The sequence below is a fragment of the Chaetura pelagica genome, unplaced genomic scaffold, assembly GCF_000747805.2.
Source record: "Chaetura pelagica isolate M959 unplaced genomic scaffold, ChaPel_1.0 scaffold37, whole genome shotgun sequence".
Taxonomy (NCBI): Eukaryota; Metazoa; Chordata; class Aves; order Apodiformes; family Apodidae; genus Chaetura; species Chaetura pelagica.
Genome location: NW_009954567.1, coordinates 2,987,857 through 3,011,254, shown reverse-complemented (window position 1 = coordinate 3,011,254; position 23,398 = coordinate 2,987,857). Strand labels below are relative to the sequence as shown.

The 23,398-nt window shown below is 36.8% G+C and overlaps 1 protein-coding gene across 2 annotated transcripts in view; it reads left to right on the top strand.

Annotated features, from left to right (window-relative positions):
- ERCC8 (excision repair cross-complementation group 8) overlaps positions 1 to 23,147 on the top strand; it is a 28,946-nt gene extending 5,799 nt beyond the window's left edge. The window contains exons 4-11 of one of the 2 annotated variants that reach the window (XM_010005354.1): positions 404 to 485; positions 1,017 to 1,085; positions 3,180 to 3,246; positions 7,146 to 7,249; positions 9,874 to 9,998; positions 17,816 to 18,013; positions 22,323 to 22,409; positions 22,960 to 23,147. In XM_010005354.1, the coding sequence (XP_010003656.1) occupies positions 404 to 485; positions 1,017 to 1,085; positions 3,180 to 3,246; positions 7,146 to 7,249; positions 9,874 to 9,998; positions 17,816 to 18,013; positions 22,323 to 22,409; positions 22,960 to 23,022 (795 nt within the window). In that variant the 3' untranslated portion in view covers positions 23,023 to 23,147. The remainder of the gene's footprint in view (positions 1 to 403; positions 486 to 1,016; positions 1,086 to 3,179; positions 3,247 to 7,145; positions 7,250 to 9,873; positions 9,999 to 17,815; positions 18,014 to 22,322; positions 22,410 to 22,959) is intronic. The other variant, XM_010005355.1, reaches the window with a different exon arrangement.
- The last annotated feature ends 251 nt before the right edge of the window (positions 23,148 to 23,398 follow it).

The window sequence follows — 23,398 nt, the reverse complement described above, 5'->3', positions numbered from 1 at the left end:
AAAGACAAAGTGCTTCTAAATGTAGTCTAAGTACCTCTTTCCTGTGTTCTTCTGTCTCCATATTATGACCCTCCTGTTTGCTGGTTTTTTTTGCTACTATTTTAATTTTTCATGCTTCTGAAATAATTTCAGTTCATGCTTTTGATTAGCCAGGGGTTTTTTGTCTTTTCTTTGGGTCATCTCTGAGCTCTGGAAAAGTTGTTCTGATGTTGGAAACAGACTTCCTTACTTCACAATATTTGTGTGACCTGCTTTCTGACCTGGACAGTTATTGTTACTATGTAAATAGTAATATTCTTATTGGTCTCATTTGTAGCAATTATTTGAAAAATACGTAATAATGATGTTTTATGTTCTGATAACATACCAGGCTCTGTGATTAATTCAATCTTTTTATGATCAGCCTGCAGATGTATTTCACTTTGAAGGAACAGTCTATAGCCATCATATGTCTCCAGTTGCCACAAAGCATTGTTTAATAGCAGGTATGTATGTGTTTTTTAAGAAATGGCCTATGTATCTTCAGGTTATAGTAAAAAGAAAGTAATACTCAAGGGTTTTTATCCCTTCCATGTTTTATTTTTAAATAATTTTAGGATAATCAGGTTTTTGTTACAGAAGTTAGCATTTAACTGTTATATCCAGACATAGCAAATTGTATAAATAGGAGTGTGTGCATTGCCTACATGTACACAATTTAGCTATATTTACAAAAAAAAAAAAGTATTTAAAGAGGAGATAATTTTACTTTTAAATTATCTTTTTCCTTTTTTTTTTTAAGTTTCCTGAGTACTGTTCTGTTTAGTCCCAGTTTCTATATTTTTTTTGTTATCTAGTAAATTTGCTTGGATTAAAAATGTTAATCTGTTAATAAAATGCATTGTTCTGGCTGAATGAACTGTTACACAGCTAACATTTTCCTTCTGTTTCTTTGTCACTGCTAAGATTTTTTTCTGGTTGTTCTCTCAGATACTGGGGTGTTTTCTTTTTAGCTGTCTTTGTTTCTGTTGTTACAGTTGGTACCAGAAGCCCCAAAGTACAGCTCTGTGATTTGAAGTCTGGATCCTGTTCTCACATTCTCCAGGGTACTTTTTAGTCTGAAACATAAGTGTTAAACAATAACTACTTTGAGTAAAAGGAGTCCTTTAAAGAAACACTGTATACAATATAGTCTTTATAAGTAACATGACTAATTTATTTGTTGCAATTGTGAAAGTTACACAGTGGCACAAAGTTCTTCTGGTTGGTAGCCTACTGCTAATGAATTGGAAAACACAACTATTAATTAATGAACAGTTACTGCAGGTGTTTGGGCATTTTCCTGACCTAATCAATAGTGATTACTGTTTATTATATGGTGAAATGTAGGCATTGGTTTTGTTTTAATGGAAATTCAATGTGGGATTGCTGCTTTTTAAAAAATTAAAAAAAATGCGAAAAACCCTACCAAAACAACAGCAACAAAAAACCCCAATGCCAAAAAAAAACACAAAACGCCAAACAACTATATTATTTTTAATAAAATATCCTGTGATATCACATAGACAGGTGGTATCTAATAATTTACATTTACCTAATTCAGTGAACACAGGGGTTTATTGTTGCATAATCCATTACATTTTTGCACTTAAAGACAGTTTGCCCTTAATGTCTCTTTTCTAATGTTTACTTTTTGGAATATGAGCATATATGTACATGCTCAAGGAAGGCAGTTACAAGGTAAATCTGCACTCTTCAAACCAGTAGGGCAAGAGTTAGATCTGATTTAGAAACTGTAGGGAAGTGTTAGCTCAGACCCTCTGTTTCTTTACTGGCCGGCTTTAAAATCAGCCTACGTGCTTTTGTGTGATTCAGATCTTAAGCTGGTAAATCCTGCTGGACTGAGTCAGCCACAATGGGCATCTCAATGTTCTGTTTCTAGAGCTAAGACTGCCAGAGAATGCACACACAAAAATAGTTCTCTTGATAATCAGTTTGGTTTCAGCAGGGTTTCTGAATTTTTACTGAAGAGTAACTGCTTTTCAGGCACAAGCAAATTGTGTCTTCATTCACAGCCTAGTACAGTTAACTCAAGTGCAATGTCAGAGGAACAAGTGGAAGCAGGTTGTGTCCTCCACTAAACATAGCCTAATCATATTTTATGGAACTTTGAAACACTCGATGCCTTTAAACGAAATATAAGTATTTTTCACATAGGCTAACTCTAGCAGCTGAAATGGAGCTAAGTGCTTGACTGTATTTTGCTTAATGTATCCAAATAAATGTGTCTGTCCCATGCTTTCCAAGTATATCCTGTATTACCTGTGTTGTGGAGATTTTTTCCATTATCCTGGACATCACAGAGCTTTAATTACTTCAAGTAGTGGAAAACTGACTACTAGAAGGTGTACCAGAAACAAGGTGATTCACATAGCTCTAAACTGCATTAGCAAAATTAACTTTGTTTTTCACCAACATGTTTCTGTTATTACATGAAGTGTGATTGCAGTTTTTCCATTTAGGACACTTACAATTCCTGTTATCTGTATTTGTCCAACATTTTTTAAACTGTCCAAATTTTAAAGGGTGTGTTTGTGTGTGTAGATATATATATATATTTGTATTACTTGCTACTAAGCTGCATGGCATTGCTAAGAAGACATTTTTCTTAATATCTTAGTATTTCAGACCTAATTAGAGGACAAATATTCCAAATTCAGGACAAGAGTATTTGAGGATAAGCTTAATACATTTTTAACCTTAAGGTAAATATACTTTTTATTAAACATTTTTAAAGGACTTGAAGAAAAACAAATGGAAAATTCTTCCTTCATATGAGAATACCAGTGCTAATACAAAACTCAATAGCAGTATTAAAGCTGAACTCAGCAGCTGTGACTGCATTAGAATGAGTTTTGCATAGGTAAAACCATCTTTGTTATCCAAACTTACACACATGTAATATGCCATGTATCAATTTCAGCTCATTGCAGTCCTACTCAAGCAAAAGGAAGAAGTACAAGTAAACTCTAGCCCAAAATAATATATTTTCACAAAATTCAAATTTCCTATTACAATTCAGATTATCGTTTTGGATTGCTCAGAATTTAGTATTTACATTTACTATTAGTTATGTATACATACAATGTTGTATAAATATTTTTTAGAAAATCATGTAAGCTTTTTAATATAATTTTTAGGTCACAGGCAAGAAGTACTGGCAGTGTCTTGGTCACCACGTCACGAGTATATTTTGGCAACGGCAAGGTAGAGGTGTTGCTGGACTGTTATATGCACTAAAAATGTCAGATGGTAAAATTTAAAACATGCATTATTTTTTTTTACAATTCAAATGTACTTTTAAAGATAAACTTGGTAGTTAACTTTAGCCTCTTCACACTTTTGTCAGTCTTGCCTAGAAAAACTGTACTTTAAAATCTATTTGGGCTTTAGTTTTCCTAGCCTGATCCCTGGCTGCTTGGGCAACTTCTTTGTACTCCTCCCAGGCTGCCCATCCTTGCTTTCACCCTTTGTAGACTTTCTTTTTATATCTAAGTGTCTCCAAGTGCCCCTTGTTCATCCTTGCAGGTCTCCTGGCATTCTTTTGTGATTTCATCTTTGTTGGGACACTTAGCTCCTGGGTTTGGAGGAGGTGATGCTTGGACGTTGACCAGCTTTCTTGGGCTCCTCTCCCCTCCAGGGCTTTATTCCATGGTACCCTTCCAAGCAGATCCCTGACAAGGTCAAAGTCTGCTCTCCTGAAGTCTGGGTAGTGAGCTTTCCTGCTCACAAGCAGTGTCCTGCTTGTCACCCTAAGGAACCTGGATTCTACCATTTTGTGGTCACTGCAGCCAAGGCTGATCTTAAGCTTCATGTTGTCCATCAACCCATCCTTGTTGGTGAGAAAAAATATCCAGCATAGTGCCATTTCTCTCAGTTCCTCCACCACTTGGAGAAGGCTATTGTCATCAGTGCATTCCAAGAACTCCAACAGATACTGGGGTGTTTGAAATCCACCACGAGGGGCTTGTGAATACCAAGCTGCTCCGATCTGTCTATAGAGGGCCTCACAAACTCAGTCTTCCTGGTTGGGTGGTCTGTAGCAGACTCCCATTAGGGTAGCACCTGCCCTGTCTTCCCTTTAACCTTGAACCATAAGCTCTGTCAGCTCCTCCTCCATGCCCAGGTGGAGCTTCATGGACTGGACACCAGATAGTCTCTGATGTACAGGGTGAGACTCCCTCCTCTTCTTCCCTGCTTGTCCTTTCTAAAGAGCCTGTATCCATCCATTCCCATGATCCAGTTGTGTGAGTCATCCCACCATGTCTCAGTGATGCCAATGATATCATAAACCTGCAGGCACACTCATGTCTCTGACTCCTTGTTTGTTCCCCTTGTTGAGTGTGTTTGCATAGAGACATTTAAGCTGGGCCCCCATTGAAGTTGCCTTGCTCCCTGGGGTCATGTTCTGCGTTTCAGGTGCTCTTCTGCTGGCCTGTGGTCCTTCTTGAGGACTAGTACTGGCAGTGGCCTCAAAGTGCTGGCAGTGAGATGGATGGAGCATCCCCTCCCCTAGTAACTCTAGTTTAAAGCCCTCTTTAGAGCTAGAAAATGTTAGTGAAAATCCACCTTCAAAAATGGACAACTGACAACTGTAGGTTTTTATTCTTAAAAAAGGCATAGAGCTTCCTTATTATTTTTCAATGAACTACTCACAGTTTGTTGCTCACTGCACAGTTAGTTCAAACCTCAGTGGTATCTGTATTCAAAGCCTTAGAATATTTTTTTGCAGCAAAGTAATGTGTTGTCAGCATATTCAGTTGGAATATTACTGGGAGCTTAACAGAATCAATCTAATCAAACCATTTGCTTTATCAGATATAGAACAGATAAAGAGTAACGGGTGGGTTTGCTTTGGTCAGTTGATATAATATATATATATTCCTAATGTTAATGCACTGATTTAACTTGAGAACACACAGGAAAAGCATGTGGTACTTCATTAAAAGACTACTTATCTATGAAGCAGTTTGATTTGGTGTATTTTCCAGACATAGATCAAAGAGGTGCAGTTGCTTTTGTTTAGCTGAGATGAAAAGTGTTTTCTGTTTTGGTGGGGTTTTTTCTCCAAAAGAACAGTTAAGATGTTGTGTTTGAAATCCACCACGAGGGGCTTGTGAATACCAAGCTGCTCCGATCTGTCTATAGAGGGCCTCACAAACTCAGTCTTCCTGGTTGGGTGGTCTGTAGCAGACTCCCATTAGGGTAGCACCTGCCCTGTCTTCCCTTTAACCTTGAACCATAAGCTCTGTCAGCTCCTCCTCCATGCCCAGGTGGAGCTTCATGGACTGGACACCAGATAGTCTCTGATGTACAGGGTGAGACTCCCTCCTCTTCTTCCCTGCTTGTCCTTTCTAAAGAGCCTGTATCCATCCATTCCCATGATCCAGTTGTGTGAGTCATCCCACCATGTCTCAGTGATGCCAATGATATCATAAACCTGCAGGCACACTCATGTCTCTGACTCCTTGTTTGTTCCCCTTGTTGAGTGTGTTTGCATAGAGACATTTAAGCTGGGCCCCCATTGAAGTTGCCTTGCTCCCTGGGGTCATGTTCTGCGTTTCAGGTGCTCTTCTGCTGGCCTGTGGTCCTTCTTGAGGACTAGTACTGGCAGTGGCCTCAAAGTGCTGGCAGTGAGATGGATGGAGCATCCCCTCCCCTAGTAACTCTAGTTTAAAGCCCTCTTTAGAGCTAGAAAATGTTAGTGAAAATCCACCTTCAAAAATGGACAACTGACAACTGTAGGTTTTTATTCTTAAAAAAGGCATAGAGCTTCCTTATTATTTTTCAATGAACTACTCACAGTTTGTTGCTCACTGCACAGTTAGTTCAAACCTCAGTGGTATCTGTATTCAAAGCCTTAGAATATTTTTTTGCAGCAAAGTAATGTGTTGTCAGCATATTCAGTTGGAATATTACTGGGAGCTTAACAGAATCAATCTAATCAAACCATTTGCTTTATCAGATATAGAACAGATAAAGAGTAACGGGTGGGTTTGCTTTGGTCAGTTGATATAATATATATATATTCCTAATGTTAATGCACTGATTTAACTTGAGAACACACAGGAAAAGCATGTGGTACTTCATTAAAAGACTACTTATCTATGAAGCAGTTTGATTTGGTGTATTTTCCAGACATAGATCAAAGAGGTGCAGTTGCTTTTGTTTAGCTGAGATGAAAAGTGTTTTCTGTTTTGGTGGGGTTTTTTCTCCAAAAGAACAGTTAAGATGTTGGGAGTTACCGGTTTCAGTAGATACATGTACACTGGTGGTTTAGTGCATGGAAGTGGTCTTTTCTATGAATTTACCTCCCAAATATACCTGGGAGTCTTGTGGTGCACACAAGTATAATACTGGAATGCTTAAATCAAGCTACATGTCAAGGTGCCATACAAAGTGCACTGCCTGCAGTTTTGCAGTCTAAGTGTTGTACTTAGTACCAACATTACCATAGCTTTTGTTGCTGGCAGAGACACAGTGTGTCCAAAGCATGCGCATGCAACCTGTGAACCAGAATCAATCACAGCAACGTGAACCTTGTTCTTTCCATTCTTGTGCCACCATGGCAATGTAGACAAAGCCATCGAGTTCCTACAGAACAAGTTTGGAGTGTTTCTCTGCCATAGCACTGCATGACAGCACAACATATAGACCTATCCAGCCTAAGTGTATGTAGCCAACCTGTATACCAGTCATACTGTAGATCTGTGATAGCAAGAGCCTGAGTTCCAAGGCAACAGTTACAGACAATGCTGGAGACTGTAGCTGCAGTTTAATCAGCAGAATAATTGGCATGGTTATTTGTGGTCTATGCGTGTGTGCAAGGGTGTTATATTGTAGACAAAGAGGCAAATGTGTTGTAGACAAAGAATCACTCTTTTGTGCCTGTGTAGTACCAGCTATATTTATTAATACATGTAAATGAATGTTGGAAGTCTGCCTTAAAAATCTGTTCACGAAGTTCTTTTGGCTTGAGTATGATTGCATGATAAGTCGTTCAGAATAGTTGCTGGACCAGGGTGTGTCAGGTGAGTTGACTAAAGACAGTTATCAATCCAGGGTGCACACAGTTTCTCTAAAGTATGCAATTCTGTTTTTCTTAGTGCTGACAGTAAAGTAAAACTGTGGGATGTGAGGAGAGCATCTGGATGTCTGACCACACTCGATCAGTACAATGGAGAAAAGTCCAAAGCATCTTCTGAGGCAGGTAATGCAGAGTATAACATGGTAACCCATGTGTAATTAGAAGCATTCTTATATTTCATAAATGTGTTGAACACAAAGACCAGCAAGGAGTGTAGTGATAATCCAGTTCTTACCTATGCATAACACAGGCCACTGAATTTTATTTAGTTACCTCTCTTAAAGAGACAGTGTTTGTGGTTGGGGATCTTGTTTTGAGATTATCTTGGCAACAGCATTGTATCTGTTCTAAACATTTTTCCCCCTAACCCAGGAAATTTTACCATCTATTTTATGAGCACAATAATTATTCCTGTTGCAGATTAGGTTTCATAGAAACAGTAATCACTTCATACTTCATAAGCTGTTCCAGTAGTTAAGGTCAAGTTCCTTTGAAAACAAAGATAACATGAACAGAACCCTCAAAAGCACATCCCTTTTCCTGTTTAAATTAGTCTTGCTTCCAAATCTATCCTCTAGAATATTTTCTCATATGTGGTGCTGTAAAATCAGTTATTCCTTTTATACTGCCTAAAGTGCACAACAGAGTATACATTTCTTATTATGTTAAATTTTACAGTAAGGTAAATTACACTTGTTTCAGTGCAGTCAAATGTGTTAATAATGCCTTGTAGCAATTGCTATTAGCTTTAACATTTTTATCTATCTTCAGGTCATGTTTCCATAACTAAAAAAAGCAACAAACCAAAGCCAACTAAATTAAAAGAAAGCTTCTGAACTTTCAGTTATAGTTAATGAATTCTGGTCAAATATTTAATTTTGGCAAGCCAAAAAAGTACTTGGAACAGATGCTGCTCTGAGGTAGAAATAGATAGTATTTGGAATTAACTCAGAAGTGAATAAAGTTGCAAGTCAGTCAGACTTCTTATGTGCAACTAAAGTTGCAAGTAGCAAAATACATGCAAATCCCTATAAAGTCAAATATATTATCCAAAATGTACAGCTAGAGATTATGAAGTTGCAATAAATATCTTTTTCAATAACCAGGCACTCTGCTATGTAAATTCTAATGTAATAATCCAGATGCTTGGTTTTAAATGTAGTTGAAATTTAATAAATTACTGAGATGAAAATGCTATAAAGAAGTCTAAGATGTAAGAAAAAAGAAAAATTTGGACAAATTTTATTTTGTTAAAGATTTTTAACTCCCAAGATAATTAGTGCCATTTTATACACTCCTTTAAATAACATGTTGTTTTGCTCAGACACGACAACTTTCTTTTCAACTTTATTTCTCTGAAAGATTCAAGGTGATTTTTTGATAATCATATGGCAATCAGATAGACTAGGATATTAAATATATTGAAATATAGCTGAACTAAACCGAATGCAGCTGACTTTTTTCCTAAAATCTCTGAAAAACAGGTAACACAGAGACACTATCTATTTTTCAGTGGGTTAATTTATGGCCACCATAATTAGGTTTGCTGTGGTAGCACTGAGTTGGATTGTAGCTACTTTAACATACCTAAGAATGTGCAGTATTGCAGGGTGAACTCGATGGAATTAATTTATAATACTTTATAAACAATATAGAATAGAATATTAAATTGGAAAGGACCTACAGTGATCACCTAGTTCCACTGCCTGACCAGTTAGCCTGACCAAAAGTTTCAGTCATGGTATTAAGGGTATTGTCCAAATGTCCCTTAAACACTGACAGGCTTTGGGGCATCGACCACCTCTCTAAGAAGCCTGTTCCAGGGTTTGATGACCCTCTTGGTAAAGAACTGGTTCCTAATGTCTAGTCTGAACCTCCCCTGGTGCAGCTTTGAACAATTCCCACATATCCTATTGCTGGATACCACTGAGAAGAGCTCAGCACCTCGCTCTCCACTTCCTCTTTTGAGGAAGCTGTAGAGAACAGTGAGGTCACACCTCAGCCTCCTTCTCTTCAAACTAGAGGAACCCAGAGTCCTCAGCCACTCCTCACAGGACATGCCTTCAAGCCCTTTCACCAGTTTTTCTGGTCTTCTCTGGATGCATTCAAGGACCTTCACATTGTTCTTAAATGGTGGGGCCCAGAGCTGCACACAGTGCTCGAGGTCAGGTCACACCAACCCTAAATATAGCAGGATCACCACCTCTTTTGACTGGCTGGTCACGTTGTGTCTGATGCTCCCCAGGATGCAGTTTGCCCTCCTGGCTGCCAGGGCGCACGGCTGGCTCAGACTGAGCTGCTGCCAACCAGCACCCCACATCCCTTTCTGCAGGGCTGCTCTCCAGCCACTGCTCTTCCAGTTTATACTCTGTCCTGGGTGCAGTATGCAAGTTATTAAGTTTCATTGACTGATGCTGCAGTCTATCTAAATCCCTGTACAAGACCTAAAAAGACTCAACAGCACCTCCCAAGTTTGGTATCAACAGCAGACTTGGTAATGGTGCATTCAACTTCTGCATCCAGATCACTGATAGATTATTGAACAGGACCGGCCCTAGAACTGAACCCCAAGGAACACCACTGGTGGCTGGTTCCCAGCCAGATGCTTTTATAAACCAATCATTAAATTATTAGTTTTCTTATATGTTACCATTTAAACAGCACTTTCAGTACTGTACATTGAAATAAAAATACCTATACAAAATAGTTCTTCTGTAGAAATCTGAACCAGCTATTTTTCATGACAGCAAACAGTGCTCACAATGGGAGAGTTAATGGTTTATGCTATACAAGTGATGGGCTTCACCTGTTGACTGTTGGTACAGATGATCGGATGCGACTCTGGAACAGCTCCACGGGAGAAAACACATTAGTAAGTTTTCAAGAATCTTAGTTTATATTTCTACTTACCTTTAGAAGATTTATAATCTGCAATTGTCATTACAACTGGATATTTATGCATTTTCAGAAAGGTTATAGCTGCTTAATCTAATGCTTTGAAGATTTTGTGAGCACTTTTTTTACAGATCTCTTTTCTTATTCTACTTATTACAAAAAAGCAGGGTATGAAGAAGCCTGAATTTACTAAAAGATTGAATTTAGTAACTTTGGGGTTCTTATTTCTAAGCACAGCTGAAAACACTTCAGGTGGTAGTAAAGGCCCTAATATGCAGTGGCTGTTGGTAGGAATTTTTAATATTTTTTTTTTAATTATTAGTTGTCAGCATACCTACCACAGTTGTCTATACCTTAGAGTTTCACTGATTGACTGCCTGGCCTTCTTGCACACTTCTTTGTGTTTTTGTAGAATCTTTCTTGTGGAGCTGTATAGCAGTGTTAAAAATACCTGTCTCTCTATATTTGTGTTGCAACCAAATTGGGTAGAACAAGCAATTAAATCTGTGTTGCTGCTGGTTCCTCTTAAAATTTTTGTTTCAGTAAAGAAAATAGTTTCCTATGTTTATTGTGAAAGACATACTAGGTAAGTCAGTTTCCATAGGATTTTAGCCAGTTGTAATTATGGTCTGTCAGTGCTATCAAGAAAGGAAGAAATTTTATTCTACTATAGAAATGGTTTACTTCTGCTGCCTAGTTTCATAGCACAGCAAAAATAATTCCTTATAGACATTTAAATAAAAGGACTTTTATATCACCATGCTACCCACATTTTCCAGATTGTTCTCAGCACTTCAAGACATATTTTTGTCTTGGATCACTGATGAAATCAAAGGGCTGGAGCACCCCTGCTATGAAGACAGGCTGAGAGAACTGGGATTGCTCAGCCTGAAGAATAGAAGGCTCCATGGAGAGCAGTCTTCCAGTAGCCGGAGTGGGACTTCAGGAAAGCTGGGGAGGAGTTTTTCACCAGAGAGAGCAGTGAAAGGACAAGGGGTAATGGTTTTAAATGGAGAGAGGGTAGCTTTACGTTGTTCACCGTGAGGGTAGTAAGGCGCTGGAATAGGTAGTATATTAGGTAGTAATAGGAATAGGTAATAGTAAGGCAGCTGAATCACTATTTTTTCAGATTTTGTGCCTGTGAGTTTGTTGGTGTTTCATAGGCTATTTTACAATGTTCTTATTTGGTGCCCTGTACAAGACCTAAAAAGACTCAACAGCACCTCCCAAGTTTGGTATCAACAGCAGACTTGGTAATGGTGCATTCAACTTCTGCATCCAGATCACTGATAGATTATTGAACAGGACCGGCCCTAGAACTGAACCCCAAGGAACACCACTGGTGGCTGGTTCCCAGCCAGATGCTTTTATAAACCAATCATTAAATTATTAGTTTTCTTATATGTTACCATTTAAACAGCACTTTCAGTACTGTACATTGAAATAAAAATACCTATACAAAATAGTTCTTCTGTAGAAATCTGAACCAGCTATTTTTCATGACAGCAAACAGTGCTCACAATGGGAGAGTTAATGGTTTATGCTATACAAGTGATGGGCTTCACCTGTTGACTGTTGGTACAGATGATCGGATGCGACTCTGGAACAGCTCCACGGGAGAAAACACATTAGTAAGTTTTCAAGAATCTTAGTTTATATTTCTACTTACCTTTAGAAGATTTATAATCTGCAATTGTCATTACAACTGGATATTTATGCATTTTCAGAAAGGTTATAGCTGCTTAATCTAATGCTTTGAAGATTTTGTGAGCACTTTTTTTACAGATCTCTTTTCTTATTCTACTTATTACAAAAAAGCAGGGTATGAAGAAGCCTGAATTTACTAAAAGATTGAATTTAGTAACTTTGGGGTTCTTATTTCTAAGCACAGCTGAAAACACTTCAGGTGGTAGTAAAGGCCCTAATATGCAGTGGCTGTTGGTAGGAATTTTTAATATTTTTTTTTTAATTATTAGTTGTCAGCATACCTACCACAGTTGTCTATACCTTAGAGTTTCACTGATTGACTGCCTGGCCTTCTTGCACACTTCTTTGTGTTTTTGTAGAATCTTTCTTGTGGAGCTGTATAGCAGTGTTAAAAATACCTGTCTCTCTATATTTGTGTTGCAACCAAATTGGGTAGAACAAGCAATTAAATCTGTGTTGCTGCTGGTTCCTCTTAAAATTTTTGTTTCAGTAAAGAAAATAGTTTCCTATGTTTATTGTGAAAGACATACTAGGTAAGTCAGTTTCCATAGGATTTTAGCCAGTTGTAATTATGGTCTGTCAGTGCTATCAAGAAAGGAAGAAATTTTATTCTACTATAGAAATGGTTTACTTCTGCTGCCTAGTTTCATAGCACAGCAAAAATAATTCCTTATAGACATTTAAATAAAAGGACTTTTATATCACCATGCTACCCACATTTTCCAGATTGTTCTCAGCACTTCAAGACATATTTTTGTCTTGGATCACTGATGAAATCAAAGGGCTGGAGCACCCCTGCTATGAAGACAGGCTGAGAGAACTGGGATTGCTCAGCCTGAAGAATAGAAGGCTCCATGGAGAGCAGTCTTCCAGTAGCCGGAGTGGGACTTCAGGAAAGCTGGGGAGGAGTTTTTCACCAGAGAGAGCAGTGAAAGGACAAGGGGTAATGGTTTTAAATGGAGAGAGGGTAGCTTTACGTTGTTCACCGTGAGGGTAGTAAGGCGCTGGAATAGGTAGTATATTAGGTAGTAATAGGAATAGGTAATAGTAAGGCAGCTGAATCACTATTTTTTCAGATTTTGTGCCTGTGAGTTTGTTGGTGTTTCATAGGCTATTTTACAATGTTCTTATTTGGTGTGGAATAGCTTGATCCTGACTTCCTTTTTCAAGTCCAGCATTATACTATCCAGGGTGCTATAGTTTCACACACTGCCCAGAGATACTGCTTCAAATAATTTTAGGGCACCAGCAGACAAATAAATTCATGTACAGGTAGTACAAGTTCACATCATAGTCACTTTATTTCCCTGGCTATCTACTCCTTTTGATCTTCATACTTTTTAATGTACCTTTCAAAAGATTCAGAAATTAAGTCATGCATATTACCTGTTTGAGAAATAAGCCAAATTCAGGGCCTAGTGGATTGTTTCAGTTAGTAAAATAAATGAATACTGGAGTTGTACACATCTTATGTACATCCTTTGTCATAAAAAGGAATAGAAGGTCCTGATTCACTAAGTATATGAAGAATCAAACAGAAGGAAGTAGGTTTTCTGTTTGTCTGTGTGTTCAAAGAACAAAGCCAGTTTTTAGGAAGTTTCTTCAGTTTTGGCAGCATTCTTTCCTTTCTATTACTCCTCTGTCAAGCAGGAACATTTGCACTGACTATATCCGTATAATTTAATTTTCTCATCCTCCACTCCTTCCTTCTATTATACATGCTGTTGTTATGAGTAGTGCTGTGTCTTGGGAACTGTTGCTGTCACAGCTCACATGCTGTGTAAATTAGTTTAATTGCTCTTTATCAGCAGATATGCCTCTTAAAATTACTAACATTAACAAGTCTTAACACCGTCAATATTTATAAATGCTGTCTTTACAAAATGAGCAGTAATATCCAGAAAGGATATGACATAAGCTCCACATCTCATGAAAATATCCTCTCAATATGAAAAAATACCAGCCTACTTGTGTGATAATCAAACACTCTTAGTCAACATTTTTATGATGATTAAGAGAGATTTTCTCAGGACTCTTTTTTTTTTGTTGTTTGTTAAACTTCTCTTATGTAAGTGCTCTTTGATATGAAATAGCATACTTCAAAAATAGAGCAACAAGTAATCTTCCTTGCCTGGGTCATGCTGACTGATGCTTACATTTGCCTCAAACTTTGGACTCAGGCAATTGATGTAGTATGGATCAAGCACCTGTGAAAAGCAAGATATTTTTATTAGAATATTTACTGATGAATTTTACAATTCCGTTATTTCATAGTTAAAAGATTTCACATGTAGGATTTGTTTGGTTTTTTTAACTATAAGCCATAAAGTGTTTAGGTAGGGAGCTTTTAAATTAACCCAGATAGCTTTGCTAGTGTTATACATGTAAGTAAATCTCTGTTTTTCAGCAGAAATGAATCATGTAAGTTCTAGAATACAATTTGAAAACCAAGTACTTTAGATATAACTATATGCAATACCAATGAGTTTAAATTTAAAGTACTGATACTCTTATTAGAAAAAATATATTAAATTATAAAATAATGTGTGAACTTCAGGTGTTCCTAGTGAACTTCTCCCTCTTCGTGAAAAAAAACCCAACATCTATGTTTTATTTGTCCAAATTCTAATTATTTTTTTTTAATGAAGGTTTTTCTAAAGGTAAGCTATGCTGTTTTCATTGTATTTTATCATGAATACACTTTTCATGTCTCAGAGAACATAATTAGACTGATATATGCAAATGGTATATTCCTAACAAGTTTGGAAACTTTCCACTTTCAGCCCTTGGTGATATGTTTTTCTGTATAGGGCTTGACAGAAGTTTGAAATGGCACTAGCTGTATTTCTTATATTAGATTCATTTGTAAGGCTTCCCATACACCTCACAAGCCAGTTCTTAGAAATACAGCATTTTCTCCTATCTCAGCTGCCCTTACAGGGAAGAGTATTGAGTTTGTCACTGGTGATTTAGTTTTGGTTAGAAAATTGTCTTTTTTTATCACTCTTTAACTAGTCCATAATAATTGAGCAGTTATTCCTCATTTGTTTTTCCTTCATGAGACTCTTGTAATCCCTTTACTTTGCCCTTTGCTTAGACCATCCTTCTGCTTGCCCTTCAGTTGTTCTCATTCTGCCTATTAATGTCCTACTGTTTCTTGGTAACTCAGGAGGGAGAGATGCAGATTTTTTCTCTACATTACAAATGTTGTTCCTCTCTTCCTGAGTTCCTCCTCCTTCCCCAAGCAAGGGATGACTTGCTGACAAATCCTTAGGTCTAGTTCTTGCATTGTCAAGGCTAATGCTTCTGTTCTTTTTCATCCTAGTGGGATATGCACTTCAGAAATCTAGCTTTTCTGTGATATCAGTCAACACCAATAATCAAAGGGCACTTATCAGGTAGAAGGTAGTGTGGATCAATTTTTCTTCAATCTGTAGATTCTTGGAGTATTGGCACCAGTACTGTTTAATATCTTCATCGATTCCATAGACAGTGGGATCAAATACACCCTCTGCAATTTTGCAGATGACACCAATGTGAGTGGTGTGGTTGACATACCTGAGGTACTAGACACCATCCAGAGTCATAGTTAAAAGATTTCACATGTAGGATTTGTTTGGTTTTTTTAACTATAAGCCATAAAGTGTTTAGGTAGGGAGCTTTTAAATTAACCCAGATAGCTTTGCTAGTGTTATACATGTAAGTAAATCTCTGTTTTTCAGCAGAAATGAATCATGTAAGTTCTAGAATACAATTTGAAAACCAAGTACTTTAGATATAACTATATGCAATACCAATGAGTTTAAATTTAAAGTACTGATACTCTTATTAGAAAAAATATATTAAATTATAAAATAATGTGTGAACTTCAGGTGTTCCTAGTGAACTTCTCCCTCTTCGTGAAAAAAAACCCAACATCTATGTTTTATTTGTCCAAATTCTAATTATTTTTTTTTAATGAAGGTTTTTCTAAAGGTAAGCTATGCTGTTTTCATTGTATTTTATCATGAATACACTTTTCATGTCTCAGAGAACATAATTAGACTGATATATGCAAATGGTATATTCCTAACAAGTTTGGAAACTTTCCACTTTCAGCCCTTGGTGATATGTTTTTCTGTATAGGGCTTGACAGAAGTTTGAAATGGCACTAGCTGTATTTCTTATATTAGATTCATTTGTAAGGCTTCCCATACACCTCACAAGCCAGTTCTTAGAAATACAGCATTTTCTCCTATCTCAGCTGCCCTTACAGGGAAGAGTATTGAGTTTGTCACTGGTGATTTAGTTTTGGTTAGAAAATTGTCTTTTTTTATCACTCTTTAACTAGTCCATAATAATTGAGCAGTTATTCCTCATTTGTTTTTCCTTCATGAGACTCTTGTAATCCCTTTACTTTGCCCTTTGCTTAGACCATCCTTCTGCTTGCCCTTCAGTTGTTCTCATTCTGCCTATTAATGTCCTACTGTTTCTTGGTAACTCAGGAGGGAGAGATGCAGATTTTTTCTCTACATTACAAATGTTGTTCCTCTCTTCCTGAGTTCCTCCTCCTTCCCCAAGCAAGGGATGACTTGCTGACAAATCCTTAGGTCTAGTTCTTGCATTGTCAAGGCTAATGCTTCTGTTCTTTTTCATCCTAGTGGGATATGCACTTCAGAAATCTAGCTTTTCTGTGATATCAGTCAACACCAATAATCAAAGGGCACTTATCAGGTAGAAGGTAGTGTGGATCAATTTTTCTTCAATCTGTAGATTCTTGGAGTATTGGCACCAGTACTGTTTAATATCTTCATCGATTCCATAGACAGTGGGATCAAATACACCCTCTGCAATTTTGCAGATGACACCAATGTGAGTGGTGTGGTTGACATACCTGAGGTACTAGACACCATCCAGAGGGACCTGGACAAGCTTGAGAAGTGGGCTCATATGAACCTCAGCAAGTTCAGCTAGGACAAGTGCAAGCTGCTGCACCTGAGTTGGGGCATCCCCCAGTATGAGTATAGGCTGGGGAATGAAGGGATTGAAGGCAGCCCTGCAGAGAGGAACTTGGGGTTACTGGCAGATGAAAAGCAAGACATGAACCAGCAGTGTGCACTCGCATCCCACAAGGCAAACTCTGTCCTGAACTGTGTTGAAGGAAGCATGGGCAGCAGGTAAAGGGAAGTTATTCTGCCCCTCTACTTTTCTCCGGTGAGACCCCACCTGGAGTGATGTGTTCAGTTCTGGAACCCTCAGCACAGAAAAGATGTGGATGTGTTGGAGTGAGTCTGGAGAAGGGATACAAAAGTGATCAGAGGGCTGGAGCACCTCCCCCGTGAGGAAAGGCTGAGAGAGTTGGGGTTGTTCAGCCGGTAGAAGAAAAGGCTCCATGGAAACCTTATTTGGCCTTTCAGACTTTTTAGTAGGGCCTGTTACAATAGGATGAGATGTAATAGTTTCAAACTAAAGGAGGGTTGATTAAGACTAGATATAAGGAAGAAATTTTTTACGATGAGGGTGGTGAAAAACTGGCACAGGTTGCACATAGTGGTGACAGGTGCCCCGTTCCTAAACCATTCAAGGCCAGGTTGAGTGGAACTCTGAGCAACCTGATATAGCTGAATATGTCACTGCTCTTTGCAGGGGCAGTTGGACTAGATGCTTTTTCAAATCAAACTGTATACCATTATGCATAGGGACTTCTTTTAATAGGTTTGGTATCTGAGAGAAAACTATTATGTAGGATCATACAGGAAAATGTTTAAGGTGGTAATTCCATGACTAGTTCTAATTTCACTTTATGTGCTCATTGTAGGTCTGGCATGTAACAGCCTGTGCAATTTCAATTTCTAAATGTGGAACTGCTGATTTTTAGGCATGTCTTTCTTTTTCTTTAAGTTGATATTAAGAAGAGTGAACTTTAATGGACACAAATTTATGCTCTTGATAGACATCTTTAATTGGAAATCTATAATTGTATTAACATTGTAAAGCTTAAAATTCATTTTATTGGGTATTAAAGAAGAAATTAAAATTAACTTTTCAAGTGAAGTTATTTCCTGTAGTTTTAGTTAATAGCTAACTGCATAATCCTTCATTTTACAGGTGAATTATGGTAAAGTCTGTAATGAAAGTAGGAAAGGACTCAAATTCACCACCTCTTGTGGCTGCAGTCCAGAGTTTGCCTTTGTACCATATGGTAGTACCATTGCGGTTTATACAATTTTCACAGGAGAACTGATAACTATGCTTAGAGGACATTATAATACAGTTGACTGCTGTGTATTTCAACCTAGTTTTCAGGTAAGTGAAGTACAAACAATATTCCAGACAACCTGGGATACTTTTGCAGATTGCCAAACCATTTGCACAAAACTTCTCAGGGATGTGTTCAGAGATCTTGACATAAGTGGCAGTTCCATGACCTATGTATCAAACAAGGAAAGTTTCGTTAAATTCTTGGGTTGGTCCTTTCTATATTGGTTTCCTTGCACTTTGAATTTGTCTCACATAGGTAACTTTTATAGATATATATATATATATATATAGTTGTTAATAAATTGTATGCATTAAAGCTTTTGCCTGTTTCCTGTAAGACTGAAGAGGAGGCACTTGTCTTTCTCTGAGATACCCAAGACTAGTCACAGTAAGAATGTGAAGTGCTTTTCAGAGAAGTGCATTATTACTGCTCTTGGTTCTGAGAAACCTCTGAAGTACTTTGCTAAGGTGATCTTGCTCCAATGGATAACAAAGCTTAATTTGTTATGAGATACTTCAAAACAGGTTGTTCTTATGGCTTGTGGTGTGGCAAGAGCAGAGTCGTTGTATGGATTTTAAGGCTGGTACATATTTGCCCTCAGATGTTGAGGATTGTACTTTATGTTCCAGCTCTTCATTTCTCATCTGTTGTTTCCAAAATACCAGGCAGAAATCTCTGAGGCAGAAAGGGCACAGGGATATCTTTTAATGACTTCTTGTACAATACACATCCTAGAAGTTAATCTGATAACTCTTGCTTTAAGTCCAGTACCTTTGACTGAAACAATGTTTCGCTATCACTGAGATGGATTCAGTTAAAATTTTGGACACTTAACAGGTGAGGCAGTAGAGCCCAAGCTAGTAAGGTTTGCTAGACCTGAAAAGCAGTTCTGGAATAGACAGTGATACACTAAAGCCACTGAAAGGTGAAATATTAACGTTATAGCTAAGGCACCTAGTTTTTGGACTGTTCTTGATTAGCTTAAAAAGCTCTTTGTGTTTTTGAGAATAGTTTCCCAACAAAAGAGCTGGTTTGTTTATATTAAGTAATCTTTAGTGTTCTTTTTGATAAGCTGAAGACACAAGACTCACGAAATCTCATTATAAATCATATTTTTCAGCCCTGGAAATGTACATCTATTTAGAGTGTTTCTAGTGTAGCTTTCAAGATCCTTAGCCTAGGAACACTTGTGTAAGCACATGCACAAGAACCGTATCCATCACTATAGCTATAGATTTATGTTGGCAACAACTTAATTTGTTTATCTGTTGTGATTCCTAATTGTTTCAGAATCACCCGTTTCCAGAGGTCAGTTCTATATTCTGGAAATGTGACTGGATTTTCTTTTTCTTTAGATGCTCTGCTTTTAATTGTGTTAAATTCTTACTTCGAAGAAATAATATTACTGTAGTCGGTGTGTCAACACCAGATGTACTGGTAGTGTTATTTTAACTGTGTTCACATCTGTATTTCCAAAAAGCTCTTCTGTCTTGAGACAATTAAATACATTCATCAGTCTTCATATAATTCCAATAGAAATGATGATTTCCCAGTTAAAGCTTGTTTTCTGAGAATGAAATAATTTGTAAAATGTATAGTTACCTGTTTTACTTTTGCAAGAAATAGTAAATCAAGGTGTTACAAAGTTATTCACAGCAGTGCATTTCTATTTTCAGTTACTAGTTCTAAAGAAAATCACTTTTATTTGACAAAACTTGCTTTGTTGCAAACAGTGTTGGCCAGTGTTGTTTATATTCCTGTATCTTAACTCTGTGTTCAAGACTTTGGATTGGTATTGAGTGTTGCCAGCCCCTCACATTCTTTCTGTTAATTAGCTGTATTTTAATCAACTGTCTTTGTTTTACCATGTATCTGGAACAGGTTCTAAAAGGAACCTCAGTATTCTAATTAGGTATTTGAGGTGTCTCCTGTTTGCTCAGAGCCATTATAATCAAATCAGATCACTCATACCAAATCAACTAGCTGTTTGCAATCCAGTGCTATTTGTCTTTATCTCTTCTTATGAGTTCCAAATTAATTAGCAGGTTTGTATGGAATGCCTCTTGTGTTTGAGATATTGTGTGGAGCTGTCTTCAGAGTAGTGTGAATGTAGTTAGTGTGCATGTATTTTGAGGACCTGGGAACAGAGCCATAAAATCCACTAAATTATTATTGGTCTAAAATGTAATTACATAAATGTCTCTGTAAAGGTAAGAAGATGTTTGCTTAATAAGAATTGCAGAATTTAGCCCTTTAATAAGATACAATAATTTCATAGGATGTTGACAATTTCAAGGGTGGTGTGGAAGAGGAAATCTGCACTGTGCAATCTCTTAGATGATATTTACTGTTGGATCTAATATGCTAGGTAATATTGTGTCATACTAGCTGCTTAAAATAACTTAAGTAAACAAATAAGACATACGTTTTCTGAACAAGGAATGGATTAAAGCACTATGCGTGAGTTAGCATACCATGAAATATTAGATATGCATTGGGAAACAATTTTGATTTAAATTATACTACTGTTGTTCAGGAAATGCCAGAGACATCTACAAAGGTATCTGACCTATCCAGTGTTAGGCTAATAAGTCAATGTAACTGAAGTTAGATTAGATCTTAATTGCAGTCTTTCCTCAGAGTCTTAAAGCATAATATTTCCATATATTGCACCCTAAATATGCATGGAGCATGTTTATAGTATGATACATGTGTAAGTCCTATACTGTATCATAAACGTGCATGGAGCTCACTGGCTCCTCTTTTGACTGACTTAAGATAGAAGTCACCCTTTCAGGTTATAATAATTAATTGTAAGAATTACTCGATGCAGTGGATATTAACTGAAGATCTTACTAGACCAGCATCAGAAAGTAAGACAAGTGGTAATAAAGGTTAAATGGAAGTATGCTGATGTTACTGTGGCATTATTCACAAAGAGAGATTTTGGCATATGAAGAGTTCTAGTAATATTCTGTATCCTGTAAAAGACAGGGGGCCTGAGTAGAGTACTGCTGACAGGATAAAGTGGGATGTGACCTACACCTTGGTGTGACTTTGATCTGTCTTCTTTTAAGCAAGATAAGTAGGATGTTTCTGTCTCATGAAATTATAAACTCTAATCTTGTATGTGTTTCATTCATTAATAACTTTATGAATGGGACCAGTTTTTACAAAAGTATGTCAGCTCTCCTAAATAGAATTGCCCTCATAAATGCTCATTTGTAGGAGTTAGGTATTAAGTTCCTGCACTAACTCTCAGCCTAGTTTATGTAGTTCTAGAATTAGGTATGCATAATATAGGAGACTTTCTGCAAAGACAGAATTGTATTATTTTTTTAACTTACGTTGAATCAGTGTATGAAAAATGTGCACATATATACACAGAGTTGCTAGTTGAAGTGTAAAGGCTAACCTGAGTAAAGCAAGGCTTTCATACTGTTGGCCTGAATACAGAAAACATATTTTATATGTTTCACTCAGGCAGTTAAAATGCATGGAAATATTCAAGTGATGTTGGACATCACATATATATATATGCAGGAGTATGATTCAAGATTGAAGGCATATGAGAGCTTCTTCGTATGTGTTCATTTAAATAGCACTTTGGAAAATAGAAGCATTGTTATTGTCAAATTTACTGCAAAGATGGTGCAATATTTCTCATCAGCAAAATTTCCTCAGTTTAACATGACAGAATTCTGTATTCACTGTATTAAAAGAACTAAGGCTAAGCTGTATTTTACTATCAGATGTTTGGTGTAGAGACTGTTTGCTTCCCTGTGTTTGCAGAGTGCCTTGCACAATGGGATCTCAGTCCTTAGTCGTTACCATAAGAAATAGTTATTTATATTAAAAAAAATAAATTGGTCTTTCTTACCTCTGCCTTTGTAACAGGATACAGCTTCAAATTGTTCTTTATTTGTTCTTTTCCTTCCCTAGGCATAATGAAACTACATTTACTTAATACTTTATTCCATACTTAGGTAGTCTTCTAACAGGTACTAGTAGATGCTTTTGAGTTGATTCATATTTTTTAGTTATTATAAAACCCTCTTTTTTTTTCCTTATTTCTCCACTAAAAAAAGTCATTTATTTCATAAGCTTCCTAACTGTTAAAATAGATGTATTTTCAGGTCACAAGAGAGATGGAAGAAAAGAGCATTTAAGCAATGAAGTTCATTTAAATGTGGGTAGTGCTGTTTTGGTGAGCAGTTTGGGGAAAAATTTATTACGAATTAGAAAATGTGTATTTATTTAAAAATATTTCATACACTTGTTTTCCCTAACATTCTATCTATGTCACTGTTCAGTAAATTTGAGTTAAAATAATTTTTGCTTTCTTTCCTTAAGGAACTTTACAGTGGTAGCAAAGATTGCAATATCCTTGCATGGATACCAGCTCTTCGAGAGCCAGTTCCTGATGATATTTCTGAAAAGGTAATGAATGTGAGTTTGAAATACTTTTTTATGGCCTTTATACTTGAAGGGGTGATGTGGAAATGAAATATTAAGTATGTGTTTCACCATCAAAATTTGTAACAATTCCTAATTACAAGGCGAATTGCCTGTTGCTTCTGAGAAACTGTTGTTGAATATGGATAGAGGACAGGACTACTTCTTGAGACAGTAGTGGTCAGTTATGCTGGGCCAGGGAAATTACAACATAAAACCAGTGACTCAAAACAAAGATAGTAATATCTGTATGCTGTATTTTATACCACATATTTGTAAAACTTCCAGTCGGTGCTCCAAATGTATTTTTGTTGAAACTGGATGTTATTAAATAGAGTACGATTTATTTTCATAATTTACCTTGACTCTAATCAGTGGAATGGCCAAAGAAGTGGTTTAAAAAAATACAGGACTCATGAGAGACACAATAGCTTGTCTATATCTAGTAATTTAAAAGTTGCCTTTAGCATTGCCATTATATTATTTTAGTGTTTTTAATTAAGCAAATAACTGAGACAATTTTAATTTTCTTTAGTCTCAACAGCATTTAAATCCAGCATATGAAGATGCATGGAGCAGCAGTGATGATGAAGGCTGAATTTCAGTTATGTGCTGATATAAAACTGATATTCAAACACTGTGTTCATGGACTTCACCCACAGAATTGGATATTGTTAGATTTTTTCTGACTGGATTTTTGGTACAGTTCTGTTAGAGCAAAGTTTTTCAGAAATAAGTTTTCACTGTTTTCTGTGTTATTTCTTCACTGTTAAATGTAAAGGATTACTTCTTCATACCTACTGACTTTTATACTTAACTTTATGTATTGGTATACTTTATTCAGTGTTGAACAGCTGATAAAGGAGAAATAAAAGCTCTTGGGACCAGTTAATATTGCATTGTTTCTGGTATTACTAATACATAACAAGATAATCCCTGTGTTTCCAAGACATGATACACAAGATTTTGACTGA